We start from the raw sequence: 22,770 nt of genomic DNA on the forward strand, positions 1-22,770 counted from the left end.
AATGTGCCTTTTACACTTCGGGAACTGGAGGCAAAGCTCTCAGTTTGCCAATCATCGGCAGCTGGGCCTGACGACATTCATATTCATATGCTACAACATTTACATCAGTCAGCCCTTGCAGTCCTCTTACACCTCTTCAATCTTATTTGGTCACAAGGAGTTCTTCCCCAGCTGTGGAAATCTGCCATTGTTCTCCCTTTCTGCAAGCCGGGTACTACGGGACATGATGCCTCCCACTATCGTCCCATTGCTCTTACTAGTGCAGTTTGCAAAGTGAAGGAACGTCTGGTAAATCGACGTTTAATGTTGTATTTAGAGACACCCAACAGTCTCTCCATTAGTCAATATGGCTTTCGTAATAGACAATCTACCATAGATCCCTTATTACGCTTGGATATGTATGTTCGTAATGCCTTTGTGAATAACCACTCAATTATTGCCATATTTTTTTTACCTTAAGAAGGCATATGACAACTTGGAGGTACAATATTTTGGCCCAAGCCCACTCCTTAGGCCTCCGAGGCAATCTATCATCCTTTCTTAAGAACTCTTTAACTGACAAACACGGAAATGTCTGAGTTAATAATGTGCTCTCTCCGGACTTTGTCCAAGCTGAAGGTGTCCTTCAGGGATGTGTTCTGAGCACAACACTTTTTCTCCTTGCTATAAATGATTTGGCCTCTGTTCTTCCATCCAATATTTGGTCATCACTCTATGTTGATGACTTCGCTATTGCTTGTGCAGGCGCTGACTGTCACCTCATTACAGTTTCTCTCCAGCATGAGGTCGACCTTGTTTCCAATTGGGCCACAACGCATGGGTTTAAATTTTCCAGTACTAAAACTCGCTATCATGGAGTGAATGATGGTGAAAGTTTTTCTTTTTCGGGCCACCCTGCCTTGGTGGGAATCGGCCAGTGTGATAATAATAAAATAAATAAAACTCGCCAAATTACTTTCACTAGACGCTCTGTCTCCGATCATCCTTTGTACCTCTATGGCTCCCGTATCCCTGAACATGATAGTCAGGTTTCTAGGACTTCTCTTTGACCATAGGTTATCCTGGAAACCTCACATTACCTCTCTGAAGGCAACTTGTCACAGCCGGCTGAACCTTCTTAAAACCCTTGCTCATCTTTCATGGGGAGCTGATAGTCAAACTCTCCTTCGCCTACATTCAGCCCTTATTTTATCGAAACTCGATTATGGTGACCAGATCTATTCAGCGGCCTCTCCCATCCATCACCAAGGATTACATTTACACCTTGGTGCTTTTCGCTCTTTCCCTGTTGAGAGCCTCTGTGCAGAAGCAAATGTTCCATCCTTGTCTGATCGCTGTGATGCCCATTATTATTATTATAATAAAAAAGAAGCGCTAAGCCACAAGGGCTATACAGCGCTGCTATGATGCCCATTGTTTTCGCTATTATGTGCGCTCTCACGATCTCCGCAATCCTTCCATTTATAGAATGGTCGCCGATATTAGACATTCTTCATTTGTTCGCCGCCCATTTGCTCCGTCCCTTCTCTCTTCGCCTACATTCGTTCGTCTTCCCTTCAGTTACCATCTTTATATGTTCATGTAGCATCTCGCTTTTCCCTACACCCCTGGGAAGTTCCAGCTGTTCGGATCTGTTCTTTCTCACTCCCTTGCTTGAAAGCCCAACTGCCTACGGTGGCTTCCCGCTCTCTCTTTCTTGACCACTTCCACTCTCATTCTCATGCCATCGCAGTGTACACAGATGGCTCTAAGTCTTCTGACGGCGTCGGATTCGCAGCAGTTTCCGGACAGCGTCGTGCAAGGGCATTTACTCTCTTCGGCTAGCATTTTTACTGCTGAATTGTATGCCATTCTTGCAGCACTTATTCGTATCGCATCTATGCCTGTGTTATCACTTGTGGTTGTCTCAGACTCCCTTAGTGCTCTACAGGCTATACGGAAATTTGATACACCTCACCCCCTAGTTCTCCGTATCCAACTTTGGTTATGCCGTATCTCTACCAAGCATAAAGATAGCTTTTTTGTTGGGTCCCTGGTCATGTTGACGTACAGGGCAATGAACAGACACACCTGCGCGGTCAGCAGTACATGACCTACCAATTTCATGTAGGGGTGTTTCATTTCCAGACTATTTTGCTGTAGTAGCTACCCCCCCTTCACACCCGTTGGCAACAACGTTGGTCAACTCTACTCGATAAAAAACTTCATTCTATTAAACCGAGCATAAGTTACTGGCCGTCTTCTTGTCATCAGTGCCGAGGTTGGGAGACTACTCTCTCCCGCCTTCGCATTGGCCACACTCGTCTTACTCATGGGTATCTCGTGGAGAGGCACTCTGTTCCTCTGTGAGAAGTGTCAAGTTCCAGTATCGATTAGCCACATTGTTACTGCCCCCTCTATCAACGAGCACACAGAGTTTACCTCCGTCGTCATCTCCACTCTACTGCTCTCTTTACCTTCCCTTCTTGCTGATGGACCCTCCTTTAATCCTGACTCTCTCATTGACTTCTTGACGACTGATTTACTCCACAAACTCTGATAACTTTTGCACTCCCCTCAGCCCTTTCTACCTCAATCTCTTCCTGCCCTCTACCCTTTCACTATCCACTGCCCTGCTGTTCTCCATAACCTACTACTTGTCCATCTCCCTTTTGCCACCTGATGCCCTCGCTTCCTTCCTGCCCTGCAGCGCTGTTTAGCGCTTCGTTTTGATTATAATACCTTATCCTCTCCACCCTCAAGTCTAATCAAGCAAACACCCTGCCCTGCAGCACTGTGTGGCCCTTGATTTTAATGTAATTTTTCAACATACATTCTTTACATGCATCACAAATTAAAACAAATCAGTGGAGAATGGAGCTTATGAAGTAATAAAACTAATTATAAATAAAAATTTTTATTTAACAAAATATATCCATAACCAGTTTGTAAACAATGGGACCTTAGTATTATCACTCAGTACACCATGGTAATAAATTAATATACCACAGTTGGCTAGCATGTCTAAGTGTAAAAATATGACAGATCAGTTACTATTAGTCAAACATAAAATAAATATTATGATTTGTGTACATTAATATTGTGACATTTATCAATGGAAAGATTTAAAACTAAACTAATTTGTTCAACAGATTACAATCACAAAATATAAATATGGCCCTACCTGTCATGTTAAAAGGTAAAATGGTTTGTGGCCTTAAATGTCTTGCATAACATTAGAATTTAATTTACATGGGACCTGTGCTGTATGACCCTTGTAGGTTTAGCACTTTTTACAATACACATGACAGACTTTCAAAAATGACAAAAATTACTTATGTACCAGTAATAAATAAATGCAGATGTTCAATGACAGGGAAAAAAAAAATCAAAATGCAAGAACCACCTTGCCACACTAGTAAATGATTATAAATTATCACACTTAGTTAAAAAAAAAAAATCTCTTGGGCCAACTGACATTCCCTATGCAATTTCTTTTATACTGATTTTTCACCACTGGTACATACAAACTTTTGTTAGATCGGCTGTAATAATAATTAAAAATATCAGCAGTGCTCTATGACTTGTGGGTTTAGCACTTGGTTTTGATATATAATCAGACTTGTTAAAGATCACGTGTGAAACTATGTGGGGATCTAATGAATCAAAGGATGAGAACAATAGAAAATCAATGAAACAATTAACCCTGAAAATTAAATTTTTTTTATATGAATCAGTTCTACAGCCACTATCTTTAAACTGATTAGTATTTTTTCACTAATGTAAAGTTCATAATTCAGAGAATTGACTTTTACAAGAACATAATCAATTTATAAAAGGGTGAAATTTAGCAAACTTCCCCTCCCCCCTCAAAAAATATGCCAATAATTTAACACCAACTATAAAACAATACAGCAAATACAATAAGAATTAAAAAACTATGGCAAATATAACCCTAATACAGCCTCTCCTCACTTAGACGTACTTGTTTACCGACGCCTCGGACTTATGATGGGCTCTTTGACCAGTATTCATACCTAAATAATGTATATTACAGCTGATTTCCTCTATTCTGTTTATTTCAATATACAGTACAGTACTGTACAAACATTTAAAAATATACCAGAAATGTTATAAACGGTGCAAAGGTGACATTAAAACAATATCAAAGATGGCTAACACAAACTCTACCATTATAGTAGGCTCCTCACTTAGTGACAAATTCATTTAATGACGTGGTCTCAGGAATGGAACTCTTAAGTGAGGATAGGTTGTACTTGCTATACAATTATTTAATACTAAAACTCTGTATCCTTTTAGGAAAACTACCTTATCCCATGTCACAACTAATGTGAAATCACAGCCTTTGACTAAGATATTTTCACAAGCATTTAGGGAGTTATACTTTTTCTATAATTCTATGGTAGCAATCTTTCACTGAAGAAAATGACTTATCACTTATAAATTATAAGTTAATGAGAATCTCTAAACAGCATTAGCACTTGCTGCTGCTGCAGCATTACGCTGAGCCTGAACAAATTCTGGATAATCAATAAATCCATCTTTATTCTTATCATCCTGAAGTAAAATTGGATCTATCATATTTACCAGCTCGTCATCAGTAAAGAGCTTTGGTTCAGGTGGAGGATGGCCAGTCTTTCCAGCATCATGGTTGGCTGCATCATGCCAATGAAAGAGAGATTTGATAAGTTCCTGCCCATCAAGCTTATTGTTGTTATCTGCATCATGCATTTTGAAGTAATGAAACTGCAATTCCTGTTCAGACATTCCTGATGTATCAATTGGAACCTCGAGATGATCTTTGAGATGGTCACGCTCCTTGCTTAAATTGGGGTTGTGCAGGACTCTCTGGTTGTGATGCTGATGACCTCCGCCAACCTGCTGTGGCTGCTGCAAATGAAGCATTTTTTGAAAAGGGGTTGTGCAACAAATTGCAAATCTGAAGTAGGGACAAGCTTAAATGGCAAGTATCAGTTTAAATAACTAAATTACCGGGTATGCCGAAGTTCTTAAATCTCTATTCCCTGGAAAACAAAGGTTTTCTAACTGGGCTTTCAAATTACTTATGACAGCAGAAGGTACTGCAGATGGTGTGAAATACCCCTGAAGAAAAACAAGGGAGCAATAAATAAAAGTACACTAACCCTATAGCATTTTAAGAGAAAAAAAAAAATGACCGTTCGTTTGGATTAAAACGCCGACTTTGAGGTGTATTTTCATATAGTATTTATTGTTGTATTCTCATTTCATGGTCTCACGTGATAAAATGGAAAACATATTACAGAAATAGAGATGATTTTGATTAGTTTCACGGCAAAAACGACCTGGAAATTGAGCTCAAAGTAGCGGAAATGTTCGATTTTTAATAATGTTCAGGAGTAAGCAAATCACACCACACGTCCAATACACGTCAACTGGGGAGTCTAATATTCTTTCACTAGTGCACTGATATTATTTATGTTGTGTGGGGTTCGGAAGGAGATGGATGGATAAGGTAAACTCACTTGTTGGATGGTAACGCTATATTGTCAGACTGTGGTAATGGGAGATGGAGGGAGCCCAGCCTGCCGTGTTCTGCCTTCTTCTATGCCTATGCGTCGGCTGAGAGGGAGGCAGCTTGTCTCACTAACTCATGCTGTATCCCGTGACGTCATACAGTTACTCGGCCTAGGGATCTTCTATATAAAGCACATGGATGGTACTATGATATGCTATACAACACATAAGGGGATCAGCAACTATGCTGACATTTATACCATTTTTACAATAATGCAGTAGTCTGCATAACAGTAAATTTTGTATTTTTTGTATGAATAAAAAATCAAAATAGAAAGCAATAGTAATATAAGAGGGGCCTAGAGACGTGACTAATGAACAGAGGATATGTTATTTTAGTGCCAAGAATGTCTACGTTGTTTATTCTGGACCTTATTTTGAAATTGGCATTTTTTTTAATTTGTGTGAAATTGGCCAAATTGCCAATTTCTGACCACGTTATTGGGTACTTCAAATCGGTAAATGGGTGGTTTCTTGTACTCAACTGATAGACAAAATGGAGTTCTAAAGAAATAGCTATGAGTTTGGTCAACTGGAACAACAGAATTGACCAAAAACAGGGCTCAAAGTCGGCGAAATCGCCGATGCGTGTATGTCACAGAGACCGCTAAACTTCACGCGAGCGTAATTCCATGAGTTTTTGACCAAATTTCGTACTTTTGGTGTCATTACCATCGGGAAAAGATTCTCTAATCATTTCATAAGAAAAATTTTTTTTTTCTCAAAAATTTTGCGACATAGAATGAGTTTCAGAAAGGGGCTTGCAACAGTCAAAGGGTTAATCAATTTACTTAGAAGTGAAAATTATTGTAATTCGCATTTAAGTGTATTTTGTAATTTTAAAACCATGTATTTTTTAATAAAATAAATACCTTGTACACTTAATACTTCTACTACCCTACATTTATCATCAATGTATTATTTATTTAGGTTAGGTTAGGTAAGGTTCGTCAGGAAACAGGACAAATGTTTCCTGACGCGGGTCTTAGTCAGATGATGACCCGCCTTTGGAGCTTTTGGTCATCTGACCGAGGCCTTCCGCTGGCTTACCGGTCCACCGCTTTAAAAATTATGGTCATTTATAACCACCGTTACCATATATATATTATTAATTATAAAAAATTAAAAACATTTCTCCAATGGGCCATGAAACTGGTTTAGGATGTGCATGGTTTGTCGAAGCATGATGTGCATAGTTTGTCGAGACAAGTCATCTCAAAATTTTAAAAATATTCAGGAGCAAAAATCTTAGAAAGGGCTAAATAAGTACAGTAGGGCCCCACTTATACGGCGGGTTAGGTTCCAGGCTGTCGCCGGAAAGCAGACATCGCCGGAAGGCAGAACTCCATTTTTTTCCATTTATAAATGCATATAAATGCCAGACAACAAGTTTACACTAAATTATATTAAGTTAGTAATAGAACTAGGCATTAAAAACACACAAAGTAAAATACAGTCACAGTAAATTCATTACTTATCTTTAAGTATTTGTAATCTTAATATAGGGAGAGAGGTGAGTAGTACTTATTTGTAGGAAGTCAGGTGCAGGTAGCCCAGGTGTAGGTAGCACTGGCTCCCCGTCTCACACTTAATATATGATATTTAAAATATCCCAGAGAGGTAAAATGCACATACAGTACACTCATTATTTACCTTAAAATATGTGTAGTATTAATATAGGAAGAGAGGCGAGTAGTATTTATTTGTATAAAGTCAGTGTAGGTAGCCGGTAGGTGTAGCCTGGGCTACACCTACCGGCTACCTACACTGTGGCCCAGAGCCATATTATTAACATCGACATGCCTTGTTCACTGAATTTAATCATTTCTAACAACTACCTTTAGATGCCATCATAAACGAAGGTAGAAGCAATGAATAATTCATGCCAAAAATTGTAAACAAAAGCGGAGTGGGGGAGTGGCTGGGCCAAACGCAGATTCATACACGTTTTCTCTGATGGCTGAACAGAGAAAACGTAATGTTGTCCCTCCACCCGGCTCCACAAGTATTATCATCAGAGCATATAAAATATGCAATAAATGCCAGACAACAAGTTTACACTAACTTATATTAACCCTTTCAGGGTCCGTCCCGTAGATCTACGGCTTCACGTTGAGTGTCCAAACCGTAGATCTACGCCAAAATTCTAGCGCCGTCAAATTTAGCGCGAAAACGCTCATAGGCCTACATGTGAGAGAACGGGTCTGCGTGGTGGGTGTGCGCCATAAACAAAAAATCTAGGCGCCCGCATAGCATTGTGGGAACGCCGGCTCAGTTACCCTTGTTCACCATGCCTCGTCGCAAGTCAGCTCTCACTCCCCGGAAAATTGGGACTCTCCTCTTCCTATCTGATAGTTCTGACACTGATGGAAGTGGAAATGAAGACGAATTCTACGGCTTTGATCAGTTAGTGACCGAAAAGAATGACCAGGATATCGATAATAGTGCAGAAAACCCTGACGATCCTCAACCTTCTACCTCTGGTGTGGGCACTCGTGACTCACGGTCGGTTGTTCCTCATCGTAAGAGAAAACTAATATTTTCGCGTGGCCAGGCCTCTGACTTCGGTAATGATGATGATAGTGACGTGGACTGTGATTTTGTTGCGCTCGACGATCATTCGAGTAGTGATAGTGAGGAATCATATTCACCAGTGAAGCATCGGTATGTTCGCCGCCGCATGCGCTCGGGTAGTGTACCCTATGCTGTGCCCAGGGGACGGAGTACATCCCGGAGTACATCCCGTGGCCCAACACCAGTTTTAGGTAGTGATAGTGAGGATGATGTGGCTACACTTGGCATGGATAGACCACAGGCATCAGTAGATGGTGTTAGTGGTGATGGTAGTGGCACCGCCATGCGTGACTCACCAGGCCACGCTGGGACCCACGCTGCTGACTCGTCAGTTCAAGGACAAAGCGGAGCGCCAGCCACCAGCCCACCACAACCAGCCTATGATGTCCAGTATCTACCAGCAAACCGTATGTGGGATTGGCAGCAAAATCCCAATTTTGTTCCCAAGCCTCACCACTTTGATGACTCTCAAAGTGGAATTCTACCTACTTGTCCCCTTGGAACCACGGCCAATGAACTGGAATTCTTTGAATTATTCTTTGACCAGCCATTGATGGAAATTATTGTCAGGGAAAGTAATAAGTATTGAGTACACCATGGCAAATACGATCTTATCACCACAGTCAAGACTACACAGGTGGAAATAGACGACTGTTGCAGAAATGTATTTGCTTTTTGCAACAATAATGCTTATGCCTCACGTCTATAAGCATAATATAAAAGCATACTGGTCCACAGATCAGCTAATTTCTACCCCGGTCTTCAGTGAAATCATACCAGTGAACAGGTTTATCTTACTCTTACGTATGTTGCATTTCTCTGACAAAACCAGGCCTGACAGAAGTGACAGGTTATACAAGATTAGCAGTGTTTTCATGTATCTCAAACAAAAGTTCAGCATATACTTTTATCCATTCAAGAATCTTGTAATTGACGAGTCTTTGATTTTGTTCAAAGGTAGACTGTCATTCAAGCAATATATACCGAGCAAGAGGAAACGCTTTGGTATAAAACTGTTTGTACTCTGTGATTGTGACAGTGGCCTGGTGTTGGATATTGTTGTATACACGGGTAGTAAAACATTGAAAGATACCAAGATGTTATTGGGTATCTCAGGTGACGTAGTGAGAAACATGATGGCACCTTATCTTGGTAAGGGGCATACATTATATACCGATAACTGGTACACAAGCCCATTACTCAGCGATTTCATGCGAGTGAACAAGACAGATGTGTGGGGCACAGTGCGTTCTAATCGTAAACATATGCCCAGGCTCAACGCAGGTGCTCGTGGTGATGACGTGCAGGTGTTTACTGCCAATGACATCATGGCATTACGGTGGCATGACAAACGAGATGTCACATTGTTGACAACCATTCACCGTAATGAAATGCAAGACAGTGGCAAAGTTGATCGAGTGACTAATGAACGTATTCGAAAACCAGTGACAGTGATTGATTATACACAAAACATGCGCTTGGTTGACAAATGTGACATGCAGATTGGTTTTGTTGACTGTGTTCGTAAGAGTTACAAGTGGTACATGAAACTTTTCTTCCATCTCATGGACATTTCAATGCTCAATGCATATAATATGTACCAAATAAAGACTGGCAACAGACCACCGTATGGTGAATTTTGTTTGTCTGTTGTCAGACAACTCATAATGAAGTACCAGGTAAGAACACCTGCTATACAACATGGTCCTCGAATTCCTCAGGATATACCCAAGCGTTTGAGGAGGGAAGGTGATCATTTCATAATACAACTTCCTTCAACTCAGAAGAGATGCATCGTCTGTGCACAAACAAAACGACGGCAACAAAGACGCAAAGACACTCGGTTTGTGTGTGAGGAATGTAAGGTGCCTCTGTGCATGGTGCCTTGTTTCAAGGAGTTCCACAAGCTCCAGCAGTTCTAAAACCATGTCCAGTGATTGTAAATATGTAAATATATGATAGAACATTAGTATTATACAAGATTTGTGCATGTTTATTGTAATAAACAACAGTGGTAAACAATAATATGATAATAACTTTAGTGCGGTCATTGTGTTCAATACAGTGAGTTTATATATATACATTATATACAGTATTGGTCTCTCAGGCCCCAAATGTTAGTAGGAATAGAAAAAAATTGGAAAAGAAAAGGAAAAACAACAAAAACCGCAAAATAATGTAATGCGCGTATGTGGAATTCGTCGATGTTGCCGCCACCACATCATTTTTGACAAACTTCTTGGCACTGTATCTTGGTAAGTACTGATCAGAATTTTTTTTTTTGTCTTATTACCTTCACAAAAATATGCTCTTTAATTCTGTAAGAAAAAATAATTTTTTTTTTTTCAAAATTTCTTGGACACTGGAGCACCACTTCAGATTTTGGCCTTGGACCCTGAAGGGGTTAAGTTAGCAATAGAAGTAGGCATTAAAAACACAATAAAAGGTAATACACACACAGAGTACACTTATTACTTACCTTAAAATATTAATACTAATGTGTGAGAGGTGAGTGGCAGGGTGTTTATTGAATAAAATCAGAATGGCACACCATCAGCCTCTAACTTGGCACTTAAAACAAGAGGCTTACGACTTCTTTTTTTATTACAGCTAACCTTAGACGCTATCGTCAATGAGAGCCAACTAGTTAACGAAAGAGTAAACGAGAGAGAGAACGAGATACAGAGTTGAGACAATGTAAGAACACAAACTGAACAGGTAGTGGACGATCACTTGGTCAGGCGAAATAAATGAGTATTAATATGTGTCTACTTTTAGTTCATTCACGTCCATTTGTAAGAGTTTGTAAAACATTTACCTCAATATTTTTTTATTTTAATAATAATTACCTCACAATACAAATACTCTTACATTGTGTACAAGTTGTACAAGTTAGTTCAGAATAAACAAACAGCAACACACCATTTTTAGACTGAATGAAGATAATAATAATAATAATAATAATAATAATAATAATAATAATAAAATTATTATTATTATTATTAATAATATTATTAATAATAATAATATTATTAATAATAATAAAATTATTATTATAAAAAACACTAAACCCACAAGGGTCATGAATTGCTATACATAGAGTAAAGGCATACGAAAAGAATATTTTTCTACAGTTACCCCCAGTGTTTGACTAGAGAAAACGTAATTCTTCCGACACCACCTACACAGCTGCTTTGTAAACAAATCTCATATTTACGTCAATTTTTATTCTGAGTGTATATATCATGTTTATATGATATGTAATGGGTTTCATATATAATTTTGAGGAAAATATCATAGATGGATTAATGAAAATGCCTATATTGATGTAAAATAAGACATTTAGTGTGCCCAAGAGTGATTATTATTACGTAGTATTGGCGTCATGAGTAGAGAGAGACTTAGCGATTTTAATGTGTACCTGCACACCAGCACAGTGTGTAAGTATATTTAGGTACAGGTACACAAGTATAATTATCAGAGTACATATAAAATATGCAGAAACTTTAAAACACTTGAAATTTTGGAAAGTTTCCTGACATAATAGATGTGGTCATGGAAAATGTAAACAAACCGGGTGAGGGGTGCCGTATTTAAAAGACCACTTGCCGTATAGCAAATTTTGGTCATAATTTGACATCACCGTATTAGTGGAACGCCATAAAGCGAAACGCCGTAAAGCGGGGCCTTACTGTACTGTACATTAAGAAAAAGATTTAAATATCCTCCACAATTTCCATTATAGAATGCTACAGGATTAAATGCATATAAAGACCAAGGCTTTCCAACACTCTCTTCTAGTATACAAAATACCAAGGGAATTTATTACAATATGTCTTCACGCTTACAGCCACTACAGTGGCTGTAAGCGTGAAGACATACTGCAATACTTTGCAACAAGGATGCAAAGGAGAAAGAGCTCTATACATAAGAATGGAACTTCTGTATTCAAAGCTTTTCAAAGACCCAAATAGGCAATGACTGCTAGAAAATAAAACAGTTGGTGAAAAATGTGCAAACTGGCAACCAGAATTCAGAGATTTGCAATAGCTTCCTAATGATGCAGATGGAAATAAAAAATGGAGATTAAAATTACTGCATATAAATAAATACTATATTCTTCTTATTGTAGGGAACATAAATGCTGAAATGGGAGAGACTGTTGTAGATGACATAGCAGGTAAATTTGGAGTGCCAGGGGTTAATAATAATAGGGATCTTTAACTGTATTATGTATAGAAAGAAGTTTGGTAAATACGTATTCATGTCTAGGAAAAATAAGTATACAAGCTATGATATAGTGGATAATGACAGCAGTTTGCTAGACTATGTAATAGTAGAAAAAGTGTAGATTTCTGCATGTTTATGTTTTTAAAAGGGTAACATATGTCAGATCATTATTAAGTAGTAGATAAGTGAAAGTAAGAGGAAAATGGAGCACAAAGTGATTGTCATCAGTGGGTAAAAGTAAAAGTGAATGAACTAAATGAGATATGGGAAGATATGAGCAAATTATTATTGGAAGAAAGGTATGTTAAAGTACAGGTAATGAGGGAAAGGATGAAGAGGTATTGGGTACATTTAAAAATGGATTGCTAGAGTATGCAGCAAAAGTTTATGGGTGTGAATAGGCGAGGTCTTAATTAACTTTGATGAGAATAAGAAACAGTTTTGGAGGGAGACTAATAGGCTGAGAAAGCCTGGGAAGGGAATGAATTTAGAAGTTAAAGAAACAGAGATGTCAAATGAGAAGGTGGTGTTGGGAAAACAGAATAAATTTTTTCAGCTGTTAAATGCTTGTGAAAAAAAAAAAAAAGGAGGCAGTAATTTCAAGCAGTGGAAAGGGAAGAATAACTTGTAGGAGTAAGGCAGAGTCAGATGAGTGGGTAGAATGAGGGTAAAGCAGCTAGGACAGATGGAGTTAAGACATGTTAAAACCAGGTGAGGATAGACTTTTGGAGTTGCTAGAGAATATGTTCAATATACATGTATATGCATGAGACAAAGGATGGAGCCTAAAGATTGGCAGAGAGCATAGCTCTTTTACAGTGTCCCGTAGCTCGATTGCTAGCGCACTTGGCTCACACACTGAGATCTGGAGATAGAATCTCTGGTATGGCTGGAAAACATTAGGGATGTGTTTCCATAAGACACCTGCTGTCCCTGTTCACCCATCAGTATAAAATGGGTACCTGGGTGTTAGTTGACTGGTGTGGGTAGTATCCTGGTCCAAAACTGACCTAATTTGCCTGAAATGCTCAGCATAACAAGTGGCTTTCTATATTGTAGTATGTCATTGATGTCAGCTAGACCTGTATACCTTGTACATGTACTTGTAGAAATAAGATATTATTATGATTATACAAGGTGAAAAAGGGGAAATGAGAGTTAAAGAATTATAGGGAGAATAAGTTTAGGTATACATGTATTGGGTAATGTAAGGAATATCTTTAAAAAGAGTTTAGAGTAAAAAAAGAAAAAAAAAGTAGGAGTGCAGAGGAACAAGGAAGATTTAGGAAAGGTATGGGATAAGTACAGATCTGTCACATTTATGAATTTAGAAAAGTAATGTTTACATGTGAATAGTGAGGCTCAGGTTAAGATCTCCTAGTAAAAAGTAGACTTTGGACAGGGATGCATGATGCCACATGGTAGTTTAACATATTTATAGATGGGATTGTAAAAAAGTGAATACTAAGGTGTTAGAAAGAGGTGTGATACTGAAAGGCAATGAATCTGATACAAAGTGGAAATTGTCACAGTTGTTCTTTGCCAGTGACATTATTTTTTCAAGTCCGAAAAGATGTTGCAAAGGTTGGAGGAGGAATTTGGGAGGATATGTGAAAGATGGAAATTAAGAATGAACATAGAAAAGAGAAAGGTAACTAAAAGAAAGTTTAGGAAAAAGAAAAAAAAGCTGGATATCAGACTGGGTGAGGAAATATGAAGTGAATGTATTCAGATATTTGGGAGCAGACATATCAGCAGATGGGTCTATGAAAGACAAGGTGAGCCATAGAATAGACAAGTGTAAAATAAAGGTAGGTAGTGTGTTGAGGCATCTGTGGAAAGAAGTTAATTTATGCAGACAAAGAAGAACACATCAGAGTACAGTGATACCAACACTTGTATGGGTGTGAGGCATGGGCTCTCAATATTGAAGCAAGGGGGCTGGAGGCAGTGGAGATGTAATGTTCGAGAGCAATATACGGTGTGAATGTTACGCAGATATGTCAGAGTGTGAAGATTAGATGGCATGGGATTATCAAAAGTACAATTCACAGAGCCAAGGAGTGGTTGTATAGCTATTTTTGGCATTTTGAAAGGATTTAGCAGAATAGGATGCCAAAAGCAAATGTAAATCTGGGGGTGAAGGAAAAAAACTGTTGGAGGGAGGGGGAGGGGTTTTCAAGTGCTAGGGGCTTGAACAATCAACAGGCTTCTGCAAGTGCATTACATCAGAGTAGAAAAGAGTGTTTTTTACTGCTTAACGTGCTATTGGAGGGCGAGCATGTTAACATTTATGAAGAAAATCAGATAAACCAGGAAGCACAGATCCTGGAGGTGGGAAGTACAGCACTTGCATTCTGAAAGAGGAGCAGGAATGTTGCAGCTCAGCACACTTTTGGCAAGACAGTGACCAAGTCATGGTGAATCTGTTTCCTTTTTCCGGGGGCTATACATTTCAAGGACCCCAATGAATATAAATCACGTTGACTTTTTTAGGTTATCCTAGGTATTTTACACTATCACAATTGATCTTATGTGCACCTGTGCCTAAATAAACTTGCTTACCTCTATGGGAGATGGCATATGTATTAAAAAATCTTAGACATCCCTTGAGCCTTTATTCCTTCTGGAAACTTATCTTCCTTAAATAACTGAACTGAAATAACAACATCTCAAAGAACAATTTGACAATTAAAATATTTCATTACTGAAAATGAAATGACTGGTACCTTTACCCAAGATACTTACAGCAAAATGATTACAAAATGAGCAAAACTAATTTAAGCAGAGTACTACCTGGTACTGCTGCTGCTGTGGTGGCTGCTGTGGAGGAGGTTGATACTGCTGTTGTTGAACTGGTTGTTGAAATTGCTGCTGCTGTGGTGGCTGTTGATACTGTGGTTGTTGATAATGTTGCTGCTGCTGTTGCGGTGGAGGAACGCCTGGAGCTTGCCGATATTGCTGTTGAGGTACACCCTAAAAATATAGATACTAACAGCCAACATTCAAAAAACAGACTAATAAAACTCGAGCAGTCATTAGAAGGTAACCTTTTATTAACATCGTAATGTTGCAAAATTATAAAGTAAACAGTATCGAGAGCGGTTAACAATGTTAAACTATGAAGTAAATAGAATTCAGAAGTTAGTACTGTATGGGAGAACTGTAAATTCAGTCTAATAAGGTAACTTCGCTTGGACACTTTCCCCAGACTTGACACCACCCTTGTTATGTATGGGGGTTGCAGCTGTTCCACAAGGTCACAGTGTCTACACCTTAATCAAATTAGTATGCGAATCACATAATAGTGCTCATATCATCAATCTCCCATAGTTTTCAGCCAATGATATCAGGGGTAATAGTCAACTTTGGCAGGATAGTGCCCTTTACTTCAATGGTAGTATGTTCAACTCAACCAGAAATATCTATGTTTGCTTCCCAGGTGGAGCAAGATGTATGGACATCTCTCCTGCTGCCTATGTTCAACTATCTATAAACTGGATTATGTACTAGGTTTTAGCCAGTTATGGGGAGGCATCCTAGGAAATAATTCCACTGAAAATCAATTATTTATTTATTATTAATTTGGACATGATACATAGATGTACAAAGAAATACAGTGGTTAAGTGTACATGCCAAAAGCCCCTTGTATGCAGAGCATTATGGGCAGGCTTAAAATTAACTTAAGATTAATTAAGCAATGATATATTCAGTGGTAAAAATTACAATAAGCAAATAACAATTAAGCACAAATGAGTATTTCAAAGGCAGGTCATATGGTCATTTGATGAGTTACTGTGTATTCAAGAGAATGGAGTATTCTGTTAGGTAATGTAATTAAAAAAACAAAGTTTGATAGGGTCACAGGTTATACATGTAATTTATAAGATACAGTTATGCAGTATTTATTTAGTTGTGGGTGAGCAAGTGGTTTTTAAGAAGAGACTTTAATTTATAAACAGACAGCGTTTCTTTTATGTTCACAGGTAACGAATTCCAGATTTTTGGGCCTTTTATGTGCATTGAGTTTTTGCATAGTGTGAGATGGACACGAGGAACATCAAAGAGTGATCTGTGCCTTGTGTTATGGTCATGTGTTCTGTTGAGGTTGATAAGGAGACGTTTGAGGGGAGGGTTTATATCCGAGTTAAGTGTTCTATGTATGTAGTAGGTACAATAATAAGTATGGATGTTTTGTACGGTGAGTAGGTTTAGAGTTTCGAATATTGGTGGAGTGTGCTGCCTGTAGTGGGAATTTATCATTCTGACTGCAACCTTTTGTTGGGTAATTAATGGTCTGAGATGGTTTATTGTTGTTGAGCCCCATGCACAAATTCCATAGGTGAGATAGGGGTAAATGATTGAGTGATATAGGGTCAGGAGGGCTGACTGTGGAACATAGTACCGTATCTTCGATAGTATGCCTACAGTCTTGGAAATTTTCTTGGAAATTTGTTGTACATGTGTTTGAAATTTGAGCCTATTATCAAGGTGGATTCCTAAGAATTTTCCCTCTGTGAGCTTTGTGATAGGTGATCCGTTTATCATTATGTTAAGAGGGACATCTGTAGCTCTGTTTCCAAACTGAATGAAGTAGGTTTTGTCAATGTTGAGAGCAAGTTTGTTAGTCATCATCCAGGAAGATATTTTCTGTAATTCGGTATTTACAGTATTAGCTAGCATGACTGGGCATGGGTGAGAAGATGTATGTAGTATCATCTATAAACAGTGTGGGTTTGAATAGTTGCAATGCATTTGGTAGGTCATTTATGTAAATGAGAGAGAAGAGGGTCAAGAACATTTCCCTATGGGACACCAACTGTAATTGGCTGTGTGGAAGAGTTTGCTCCATTTGTGTACACATATTGGCTTCTGTTGCCGAGGTATGACTTTAGGTAGTTGAGGAAGTGCCCTCTTATAACAGTGTGACAATTTTATGTGGAGCAAATCGTGGTCAACTGTATCAAAAGCTTTACGTAAATCAATGAAGATCCCCAGTGGGACTTCTTTTTTCTCAAGTGCAGTGTATATTTGTGTAAGCATGTGTATAATAGCATCATTCGTATTTTTATTAGGCCTGAACCCAAACTGACAGGGGTTGAGTATGTTGTGGGAGATGAGGTAGGAATAGATTCGCTTATGAATTAATTTTTTAAAGATTTTAGAGACAGGGTGTAAGTTGGATATTGGTCTATAGTTATTCAAGTCTGTTTGGTCTCCTCCTTTATGTATCAGGGTGACCCCTCGCTATTTTGAGAATTGTAGGGAAGGTAGAGGATTTGATGGACTTGTTAAAGAGTGTTGCAATGATTACCTGGAGTTTACCTGGAGAGAGTTCCGGGGGTCAACGCCCCCGCGGCCCGGTCTTTGACCAGGCCTCTTGGTGGATCAGAGCCTGATCAACCAGGCTGTTGCTGCTGGCTGCACGCAAACCAACGTACGTGCCACAGCCCGGTTGATCAGGAACTGACTTTAAGTGCTTGTCCAGTGCCAGCTTGAAGACTGCCAGGGGTCTGTTGGTAATCCCCCTTATGTATGCTGGGAGGCAGTTGAACAGTCTCGGGCCCCTGACACTTATTGTATGGTCTCTTAACGTGCTAGTGACACCCCTGCTTTTCATTGGGGGGATGTTGCATCGTCTGCCAAGTCTTTTGCTTTCGTAGTGAGTGATTTTCATGTGCAAGTTCGGTACTAGTCCCTCTAGGATTTTCCAGGTGTATATAATCATGTATCTCTCCCGCCTGCGTTCCAAGGAATACAGGTTCAGGAACCTCAAGCGCTCCCAGTAATTGAGGTGTTTTATCTCCGTTATGCGCGCCGTGAAGGTTCTCTGTACATTTTCTAGGTCAGCAATTTCACCTGCCTTGAAAGGTGCTGTTAGTGTGCAGCAATATTCCAGCCTAGATAGAACAAGTGACCTGAAGAGTGTCATCATGGGCTTGGCCTCCCTAGTTTTGAAGGTTCTCATTATCCATCCTGTCAATTTTCTAGCAGATGCGATTGATACAATGTTATGGTCCTTGAAGGTGAGATCCTCCGACATGATCACTCCCAGGTCTTTGACGTTGGTGTTTCGCTCTATTTTGTGGCCAGAATTTGTTTTGTACTCTGATGAAGATTGGTGACAGCACTTGCGAAGCTTTTTTGTATATAAAGGATGATAAGGTATTTAAATCTCCTGTCTTGTTTTTTAGTGTGTTGATAATAAGGGAGACTTCTGTTGGGTTAGTTGGAGCTAGGAACAGTATGTTCGGGTGTTGCCAGTGAGGTTGTCATTGGGTGGGGTATTTGAGCTTGGGATTTTATCGGCAAGGTTTTTTCCTATGGTGGAAAAGAAAACATTGAGTCTGTTTGCTGTTTCAGTTGGTGGGAGTTGGGGTTCATCTGGTTTTGTTAGTTCAAATGTGCTATTTTCTGATATCTTTTATGTTCCTAGAATTTCTGATAGGGTTTTCCAGGTCTTTTTTATATCTCCTTTTAATTTGGATAATCTGTTCTCATAATACAATTTTTTAGCCCTTCTTATCAGGCTGGTTAGGACTGACGAGTAACGTTTTGTTTGGTTTCTGGTTACGTGACCCATTCTGTACTGTTTTTCATATAAGTGCTTTGTATTTATGAATTTCAGGATGCTGGGTGTTAGCAAGGGACTGTTCAGTCTCTTAGCTGTGATCTGTTTAGCTTTTTAGGGCAGTGCTTGTTATAGAGGTATTGGGCCTTTTTTAAAAAATTATTAATACTGTACGTTCATCAATATCTGTATAGATTTCTAGCTCAGTATGCCAGTCGATGTTTGTCATTGCTGTTGTGAAGTTATTAATATCTTTATTTCTACAAGTACATGTACATGGTATACAGGCCTAGCTAAAAACAATGACACACTACTATATAGAAAGCCGCTTTTTATGCAGAGCATTTCGGGTAAATTAGGTCAGTTTTGTCCCAGGATGCGACCCACACCAGTTGACTAACACCCAGGTACCCATTTTATACTGATGGGTGAACACGGACAGCAGGTGTCTTATGGAAAGACATCATACTGGAGATTAAAACTCCGGACCTTAACGTGCGAGCTAAGTGTGCTAGCAATCGAGCTATGGGATGCCTTATACACTAACTTTGATGGGTTAACCGAGACAAAGAACCTAATTAAATCATTTGTCCTTTACATCATTTGCAGAAATGTTGTGGTCCTGGCACTGACCCGGGGATATGCCATATTTCCTGACTTATGAGTGACTCCCTGCTACAATATGGTGACAGCTAAAGTACCTAGCAGTAAGCAGGTGCCTGGGTATTAGCTGACTGATATAGTTCTCATCCTGGTGGAGAGGGTTAAGGAACCCCAATGGAAACGAGGGAGACAGTCCATGATGACATCCTAATTAGTGGGTTATCCTGGGTTACGAGACCTCTGAATTAATAACTGCAATATAATCATCTGCATTCCATGAAAATTGCCACCTGTAAATTATATTTTATAAATCAATATCTAAATATTAAATTTCATACATAAGAGGCAATGAGTGGTACATGCTGTGGTCCATGCAGTGGTACATGCTGTGGTACATGCAGTGGTCCATGCTGTGGTGCATGCAGTGGTGCATGCAGTGGTGCATGCAGTGGTGCATGCAGTGGTGCATGCAGTGGTGCATGCAGTGGTACATGCTGTGGTACATGCTGTGGTACATGCTGTGGTACATGCAGTGGTACATGCTGTGGTCCATGCAGTGGTACATGCTGTGGTACATGCAGTGGTCCATGCTGTGGTGCATGCAGTGGTGCATGCAGTGGTGCATGCAGTGGTACATGCTGTGGTACATGCTGTGGTACATGCTGTGGTACATGCTGTGGTACATGCTGTGGTACATGCTGTGGTACATGCTGTGGTGCTTGCAGTGGTACATGCTGTGGTACATGCTGTGGTACATGCTGTGGTACATGCAGTGGTACATGCAGTGGTACATGCTGTGGTGCATGCAGTGGTACATGCTGTGGTACATGCTGTGGTACATGCAGTGGTACATGCTGTGGTACATGCAGTGGTGCATGCAGTGGTACATGCTGTGGTACATGCTGTGGTACATGCAGTGGTACATGCTGTGGTACATGCAGTGGTACATGCTGTGGTACATGCTGTGGTACATGCAGTGGTACATGCTGTGGTGCATGCTGTGGTACATGCTGTGGTGCATGCAGTGGTACATGCTGTGGTACATGCAGTGGTACATGCTGTGGTACATGCTGTGGTGCATGCAGTGGTACATGCAGTGGTACATGCTGTGGTACATGCAGTGGTGCATGCAGTGGTACATGCAGTGGTGCATGCAGTGGTGCATGCAGTGGTACATGCAGTGGTACATGCTGTGGTACATGCTGTGGTACATGCTGTGGTACATGCTGTGGTACATGCAGTGGTACATGCAGTGGTACATGCAGTGGTACATGCTGTGGTACATGCTGTGGTACATGCAGTGGTACATGCAGTGGTACATGCAGTGGTACATGCAGTGGTACATGCAGTGGTACATGTGTGTACATGCTGTGGTTGCATGCTGTGGTACATGCTGTGGTACATGCACATGCAGTGGTACATGCAGTGGTACATGCAGTGGTACATGCAGTGGTACATGCTGTGGTACATGCAGTGGTACATGCAGTGGTACATGCTGTGGTACATGCAGTGGTACATGCAGTGGTACATGCTGTGGTACATGCAGTGGTACATGCAGTGGTACATGCTGTGGTACATGCAGTGGTACATGCTGTGGTACATGCTGTGGTACATGCTGTGGTACATGCAGTGGTACATGCTGTGGTACATGCTGTGGTACATGCTGTGGTACATGCAGTGGTACATGCAGTGGTACATGCTGTGGTACATGCTGTGATACATGCTGTGGTACATGCAGTGGTACATGCTGTGGTACATGCTGTGGTACATGCAGTGGTACATGCAGTGGTACATGCTGTGGTACATGCAGTGGTACATGCAGTGGTACATGCAGTGGTACATGCTGTGGTACATGCAGTGGTACATGCAGTGGTACATGCAGTGGTACATGCTGTGGTACATGCTGTGGTACATGCAGTGATATATGCTGTGGTACATGCAGTGATATATGTGGTACATACAGTGGTACATGCTGTGGTACATGCTGTGGTACATGCTGTGGTACATGCTGTGGTACATGCTGTGGTACATGCTGTGGTACATGCTGTGGTACATGCAGTGGTACATGCTGTGGTACATGCAGTGGTACATGCTGTGGTACATGCTGTGGTACATGCTGTGATACATGCTGTGGTACATGCAGTGGTACATGCTGTGGTACATGCAGTGGTACATGCTGTGGTACATGCAGTGGTACATGCAGTGGTACATGCTGTGGTACATGCAGTGGTACATGCTGTGGTACATGCTGTGGTACATGCTGTGGTACATGCAGTGGTACATGCAGTGGTACATGCAGTGGTACATGCTGTGGTACATGCAGTGGTACATGCAGTGGTACATGCTGTGGTACATGCTGTGATACATGCTGTGGTACATGCAGTGGTGCATGCTGTGGTACATGCTGTGGTACATGCTGTGGTACATGCAGTGGTACATGCAGTGGTACATGCTGTGGTACATGCTGTGGTACATGCTGTGGTACATGCTGTGGTACATACAAGTACTGAACTTTCACTTTTTTGGGGTTACGCTGGGTAATTTATGCCTATGTTACTGTACAGGATAATTGTGATCACCTAAATTTGTACAAGTGTACCTAAATAAACTTAATAACCATAACCTACACACCTCAGCAGTAATTAAGGGAGCAACAGGTGTTTTAAACACATGTATGGGAAGGCACTAGACCCACAGGGGTCATACGGTACCTGGGGCATGGAAGGAACGTAATCTTGATCCGAGGAAGAGGAGTGATAAGTCCAATTCCTCAGATCAAGAGCCTTTCACATTCATAACGGCACCTGGCTGTGTCCGTATGGAGGGGGAGTATATATCACCAGGGGAATGGAAAGTTAAGCTTGATCCGAGGAACAGGAGGGTAGCTCCTGTTCCTTGGATCAGTAAGTTTAGACCTGCTTGCTGACCTGCTGCTGCTGCTGCTGCTGCTGCTGTGGTGCTGGAGGTCGTGGCTGCTGCTGCTGCTGCTGAGTACCTGCCTGCTGGTACTGTCCCTGTGGTACCCCGGGTGCTACTCTCTGCTGTGCCACAGTCATCACTGCCAGGCACAGTGCCACACACCACCCTAACATGGTGTACATCAGTGTAGTGATGACACAAAGGTGTAGCGAGTGAGGTGTAGTGAGGAGGGAGTGCAGTAACACCCTGCTACCCTGCTGACACTACTACCACTGCTGCCGCTGCCGCTGCTGCTGCCTCAGTCTGACGTGTACCT

The 22,770-nt window shown here is 40.5% G+C and overlaps 1 protein-coding gene across 3 annotated transcripts; it reads right to left on the bottom strand.

Annotated features, from left to right (window-relative positions):
- Positions 1-2,880: 2,880 nt before the first annotated feature.
- On the bottom strand, positions 2,881-22,770 carry LOC128696366 (lymphotoxin beta receptor inhibitor-like). 3 transcript variants are annotated; one of them, XM_070092448.1, is made up of 3 exons: positions 22,463-22,770; positions 15,157-15,336; positions 2,881-4,887 (listed from the first exon to the last, which is right to left on the bottom strand). In XM_070092448.1, exons 1-3 carry the CDS (start codon positions 22,634-22,636, stop codon positions 4,465-4,467), a joined length of 777 nt encoding a protein of 258 aa, XP_069948549.1. In that variant the 5' UTR covers positions 22,637-22,770; the 3' UTR covers positions 2,881-4,464. The 3 variants fall into 3 exon arrangements, with proteins under 3 accessions (XP_069948549.1, XP_069948548.1, XP_069948547.1); XM_070092447.1 differs by having other exon boundaries at positions 2,881-4,890; positions 22,466-22,768; XM_070092446.1 differs by having other exon boundaries at positions 2,881-4,890; positions 22,463-22,766.

This window comes from Cherax quadricarinatus, chromosome 39 (genome assembly GCF_038502225.1).
Source record: "Cherax quadricarinatus isolate ZL_2023a chromosome 39, ASM3850222v1, whole genome shotgun sequence".
Classification (NCBI taxonomy): Eukaryota; Metazoa; Arthropoda; class Malacostraca; order Decapoda; family Parastacidae; genus Cherax; species Cherax quadricarinatus.

What these genes read in the sequence shown, in the direction of transcription:
- LOC128696366 (XM_070092446.1), bottom strand. Translation starts at nt 22,636, where the DNA reads ATGTACACCATGTTAGGGTGGTGTGTGGCACTGTGCCTGGCAGTGATG. An exon ending in AGCAGCAGCAGCAGCAGCAG is followed by an intron (nt 15,337 to 22,462) that starts GTCAGCAAGCAG and finishes CTATATTTTTAG; the next exon opens with GGTGTACCTCAACAGCAATA. An exon ending in CACAGCAGCAGCAGTACCAG is followed by an intron (nt 4,891 to 15,156) that starts GTAGTACTCTGC and finishes CTTCATTTGCAG; the next exon opens with CAGCCACAGCAGGTTGGCGG.